At 30.9% G+C, this 6,000-nt stretch overlaps 2 protein-coding genes across 2 annotated transcripts in view; both read left to right on the top strand.

Annotated features, from left to right (window-relative positions):
• The window catches only part of LOC119682532 (ionotropic receptor 75a-like), an 18,431-nt gene extending 13,048 nt beyond the window's left edge, over window positions 1-5,383 (top strand). The window contains exons 2-7 of the mRNA XM_038095998.1: window positions 3,186-3,324; window positions 3,375-3,731; window positions 3,891-4,027; window positions 4,126-4,732; window positions 4,817-5,097; window positions 5,163-5,383. Coding sequence (XP_037951926.1) covers window positions 3,186-3,324; window positions 3,375-3,731; window positions 3,891-4,027; window positions 4,126-4,732; window positions 4,817-5,097; window positions 5,163-5,373 — 1,732 coding nt within the window. The 3' untranslated portion in view covers window positions 5,374-5,383. The remainder of the gene's footprint in view (window positions 1-3,185; window positions 3,325-3,374; window positions 3,732-3,890; window positions 4,028-4,125; window positions 4,733-4,816; window positions 5,098-5,162) is intronic.
• LOC119686237 (arylsulfatase B-like) overlaps window positions 1-6,000 on the top strand; it is a gene marked incomplete at its 3' end in the record, with an annotated part of 83,681 nt that overhangs the window by 7,977 nt on the left and 69,704 nt on the right.

Here is a 6,000-nt window from a genome sequence, read left to right as displayed (position 1 = left end):
AAACTCATTTTTTCATAACTAATTTTCAAGGTTTTAATATGTGATTTTTTTTAAAAGAAAAATGAAAACTTTTATAAAATTTCCTTTACTAATAAAATCCATCAATATCAATTTTTGCATATTATTACGTATATATTTTATATTATATTAAAAATTTTCTCAAATATGAATAATAAATATAAGTTATTTAAAATGTAAATTTTTTATTTAATATAAATAATATTTAATAATAACATATTTAATAATAATATATATTATAATACATATTTAATAATAAAATAAATTTTATGTAATAAAATAAAACAAAAAAACATGTTTTTAATTTTCTGCATAGAATACCAAAAAAAAAAACATAAAACCGTACAAACAAAGCAAACGCTTTCATCCCTCAAATAATTTGTGTGATGCACGTTTGTTTGCATTTTGCGCTCTCACTTCACCTTTTGCTTACGAAGTCTTCGAAGTTTTTCACTACATTTAAACTTCGAAGACTTCGAGAACAAAAATTCACAAAAACTTCGAAGTTTTTTCCAACTTCGAAGACTTCGTTGAAATGCGAATATTCGAATATTCGAAGAACTTCGAATTTTTAAAAACTTCGAATAATGTGAACAGCACTAGTATCAACTCGTACTTTCATGTAATTATCTATACATGAAAATAAATCACTCTTCCCGAGTTATACATCAGAAAGGTTAATAGCACTTGTATTTTAATTTTTGTTCAAAAATTAAAGTATTAAAATTTTATTTTAAATCGGCAAAATCAAATATTTTGCTAAATGATCTTTGGGAACGCACGAACAAATACAAACTGCCACTGAAATCAAAGGAAGAAAATGGAAGTAGATTAGCCACACGCTCAGTACTCCTGGAATCAAGTTACGAGAGAAGCAGACAACAGAGTAAGATTTAGAGGTATTTAGAGGTAAGGTCCTATGCTCCACTAGGAGAGAAGGGCAGCAGTAAGTAAGTAAGTAAAATTGTTAACATCGATATAGGCTATAATTAATTAATGTCGATGGTTACTAGAGTATGGAAACATATACACTTTGAAGGGTAACATTTATCACAGAAATCGAATGTTGGATCCTGAATGCTGGATCGAATGCATGTATCCGAATGGATTTGGTTTTAATAATATTGGTTGGCAGCCAATTCATTTTAGAACATTTTTTCGAATTACCTTCGACCAAGTGTTATGTGTATGTATGTTTACTTGTTGATGGTTAGATATCAACATCAAATCATCGAAGATTGACGTAGCATCTCCGTTTGTCTAAACACCTGGTGTGTCTAAACACTTCTGTAAAACACCACTCTCTATCTAAATACCGTTGGTTGGCGGTACTAAGGCGCATGCGTCGCAGCCAAGGTAGTGGTTTGAGTCGAATGAACGTATATCCAGTACACTTAAAGTGTGCCTTGCTTCAATCACGAAGTGAATAATCTGGTTTCGTGTTTATTGATCGGGAGATAGCCACGTTACCTTATAAAGATTCCGGTGTGGGAATCTGGTACTACATACTACATGTTGTGCGCTGTAGCAAAATCAATTAGCCTCAGACGATTGTTGGAGGTTGATTAATGGAGGCTGAATTTCCCGACGATTGGACCAAAACTTTCTCCTCTTCCGTCCTTTGCATTAAAATCCCCAAAAACAATTTTAACATCGTGGGCGAGTCTCGCGTAGAAGGTATCTTTGGTCAAGTCGTTCTTTTTAATGCCGAAATATTATTCATCGATACGAATTGTAACAAGCTTTTTGTTCACAGGTCTGAACCGTTAGACAGATTTTGGTAGTTTCTTGCTAACCACAAAACCAAATGCATGCCTTTCAAAGTTTTAGAGCAGTCTTGTTCTGTTCATAGCATATCTTGAATGACGGTGAAGTCAGCTTTAAATTAATTGAAAGCTTCTGCATGTTGAATAGAGACCCCTCTCTCCTATAGAGGGTTCGGACATTCCATGTGCCTATCCGTATCTCATTGTCATCTAAGCGTTTTCATTAGTCATCAACGTTAATTCGTTTCCAGTTCTGAGGCATCACCATTGGTGAATGGAAATGGTTCACTTGAACTGCCTATATAAAGAATTTGATATAAAACAGCTTATATGGTAAGATGCTTGTTGTACACATCTCTGTATAAACACTTCTGTCTTTATATCTTGGATTAAACAGTGATTTCAACACAGTACATAATGCTATAATGAATAATAGCAGTGCAACACAGAGGTCCAGCAGTGCAACCTCTGTGTTGCACTGCTGGTAGATGGCAATGGTTCGCTTAAAATGCCATTATACAAAGCTGGGTATAAACCATCTTTATAGATTCTTTTTACAATAATAAATATTTTCTATGGAATAATTCTCCCATCAAGAACGTTATTAAATCATATATTTCTATGATTTAATTTTATTTAATAAAAACCATATATGTTATTAAAAGGTCTTATCAAATTAACGATAACTGAGTCAGAAAAATACTCACTTACTGTTTTACTGACATCTTAATCGATACTCTAATCGTACTTACATGATCGATACATTACTGTTGTGGACGACTTATATCGTATGATTTGGTTATTCAGAAATATTGTCTATTCCATTAATATAATTTTAGTAAATATTTTTGTGAATTGTTGGTCCAATCATATTATTCTCCAACTGGTACTTTTTTTTTTGGAATTTTTACTTCGACATCTTTATTTAATTCTAAAGAAATATTCTCCATATTTCGAACTTTTACAAATAAGTGCTCTAATTTGTTTAACATTATATCGTTGATCGACTTAAAAGAGTGCGTTGGTATGTCGTCCCCATCTGAAGTTTCGTTAAGTTGTTTTCATAAAAAAGGTTTGTAGATTTCATGTATACTGGGTGTTCCCTAATTTTTGGATCCAGTGCATTTACGACAACTAAGTGTTAGCAATTATCCTTCTCCTATAAGATATATGTCATTTATAAAGTATTTGTAATGTGACACGATTTAACGGTATCTAGAATTTTTAACTTAAAAACGTACACCTTAATGTGTCTTTCTTTTTTCTTAGGTATATTTACAGCGTTGAAATATTTTAAGACTTATTCAATTGAATTATTTTTTTGCAATTAGTGCTTCATGCCTTTTCGAAGACAGCGACTTATAATAATGTTTACACTCAGTACATTAATTTAAACAATAGAAATTTAAGAAATGATTTCACCATTCGTGTTTTGCAACTTAATCGTCCAATATTGGGTATTTTTCTGGATATGAACTGCGAAAACTCTGAATACATTTTGAATATGGTAAGTGAAACTAAGAAGTGGGAAGGAAGTAAGGTTAGTGAATAATATATATGGTAGAATAATAAATTTTCATTATTCTATAGACAAGTCGTCAACTGCTCTTCACTGAACATCTTCATTGGCTTCTTTATGATAACAATGGTAATTTAAGTTACTTTAAAGAACTATTTGAGGAAGTGAATCTCTTTGCCAATGCTGACGTCACATTTATCGTTCCTAATAAGGAGAGAACAAATATCCAGAACACATCTTATATAATTTATGATGTTTACAATAATGGTCGACCTTTGGGTGGAAAGTTGAATATAACACTGGATCATGAGATTATATGCAATAATACGAATTGTCAGTTGGGTCAATATTATTCAAAATTACACCTTCGATCAAAATATGGTAATAGGAATACATTGAAGGATGTAACATTGCGTATAGCCGCTGTTGTAAGTATAACTTGCATAAGTAAAAATAGAAGATAGATTAGTTGTTTTTTATTAACAATTCAGACTGATTTTAATTAAAGACGCAGGGACATTATAATATTTTTATGTAGTGTAGTCTGTCAAAAATTAAACTGATTTATTCACAAATATTTTTGATAGGCTAATAAATTTCCCATAACTGCTCCAGAAAAGGAAATACAAAAATTCCTAATATCAGAAAACAAACCATATGTGGACTCTATAGCTCGATTTGGTTACCACAGGCTGTTGATTCTGCAAGATGTGTTGAAATTTAAGTATGTATAACTATATATCCTTAATATTAATATATTATAATATATTACACAAAATGTGATAAAATGTTAATTTATTTAAATTTATATACATTTTGTAGGATGAACCTTACTTATCACGATCGCTGGAGTAAAACTGATGCTGTAGGTGGTTCAGTTGGAGATCTTGGTACCGAACGAGTTGAATTGACTTCAACTCCATTTCTTCCGACAGCGGCTCGTTTCGAAAACCTTACTGCTATTACTGAAGCAGCGGACTTTCATATGATTTGCATGTTTCGTACACCTCGTAATGCTGGCATACAAGGCGATGTGTTTCTTGCACCATTCAGTATGACTGTTTGGTGTGTCTTCGGTATTATTTTGTTCATAAGTGGTATATTTCTATGGGCTATTTTCTACTTGGAAAATCATCGCTTAAAAAAATGTTTAAATTATGTACCTTGTTTGCTAACTGCGTGTTTGATCTCATTTGGTTCCGCTTGTTCGCAAGGGAGTTTCTTACTACCACGTTCAACAGGTGGAAGAATGGCATTTTTTTCTTTATCGCTAATTTCATTTTTTATGTACAATTATTACACTTCTATAATCGTATCTACTTTACTGGGTTCACCGATTAAATCACATATTAAAACGATGGGACAATTAGCTGATAGTAATTTAGAAGTTGCCATGGAACCTTTACCGTACACTGCTTCTTATTTGTATGTAAGTGTAAAGAACTAATTTCTTTATATCAATTGTAGTTGTATTAGTATTATTAATTTAATAAATTTTAAATGTATTTTTAAGACCTCAAAACTGCCCGATGTTCGGCGCTTTGTGGCACGTAAAGTTGAACCTCAAAAGAATAATCCAAAACTTTGGCTGTCTGTTGAAGAAGGTGTAAAATTAATGCGCGATAATCCGGGTTTCGTATATGTTTTTACAGCTGCTACTGGTTATGAGCTGGTTGAAAAATTTTTTAAGCCACATGAAATTTGTGACACCAATGAAGTTCTGTTTAGACCAGAGAAATATTTATATTCACATACACATAAAAACTCAACCTACAAAGAATTGATAAGATTAACGTAAGTGGGATTTTTTACGAATAAGATAAGTTCGAATATAAAAATGAATATATTCTTTCTTGCAGAGAAATTCGTTTGTTGGAGACTGGCGTTTACTTGAAGTTGCGTAGATATTTCATGCGTCACAGATTGAACTGCTTTGCAACTAATTTTGTAATCGACGTAGGTCTGGAATATACCGCGCCACTATTTTTTCTTTTACTCACCAGTTATTTACTAGTTTCATTCATTTTTATACTGGAAATTTATTATAAAAAATACATCGAGAACAGTTAAAAAGTGAAGAGTAATTGCAGCAAGAGGATTTATGAGTATATATAAACGTTACCTCACTATATTCTTCAAATTAAATTTATAGTAACACACCTACTCATAATATAAAAATTCTTCAACTTACTAAATATTATGAAAATTTATTTATTTTAGGAGAAAAAATATAAGATTTCTACCACTCGGTATTTCCCATTGCTTTTAGGTTATTTTGGTAAAAAGGTTTTTGGGTTACTTGTCGTCAATATTGAATATTATTTGCATAAAAGGTCTATTTAGGTTTTCAATTAACAAAATTGCCATTTATGTAAATCAGGCTGTGGTACAAGAATAATAAAAATATTTTTAAAATATCAGCGAATATTATTTAATATGTTATTTGTCTGCCAAACAAACCTTTTAAATCCTTGAATAAATAGATCAGTGCTGTGAGTTATGAGGTACATAATACAATTTATTTAAGATAGATATACATAGACTTCACTATGTACGTAATAAATAATTTTTTTTGTTAAATACGTATATATTAATTTATTGCATCATCTCTTACAATGAAACTAATAATAAGTTTAAAAATCATCATTATTTACATAATATTACAATTTTTACCTCACACATACATATATATAAACC

The sequence above is a fragment of the Teleopsis dalmanni genome, chromosome 1 (genome assembly GCF_002237135.1).
Source record: "Teleopsis dalmanni isolate 2A chromosome 1, ASM223713v2, whole genome shotgun sequence".
Classification (NCBI taxonomy): Eukaryota; Metazoa; Arthropoda; class Insecta; order Diptera; family Diopsidae; genus Teleopsis; species Teleopsis dalmanni.
The sequence above is the reverse complement of the archived record's forward strand: the minus strand, read 5'-3'. Positions and strand labels throughout refer to the sequence as shown.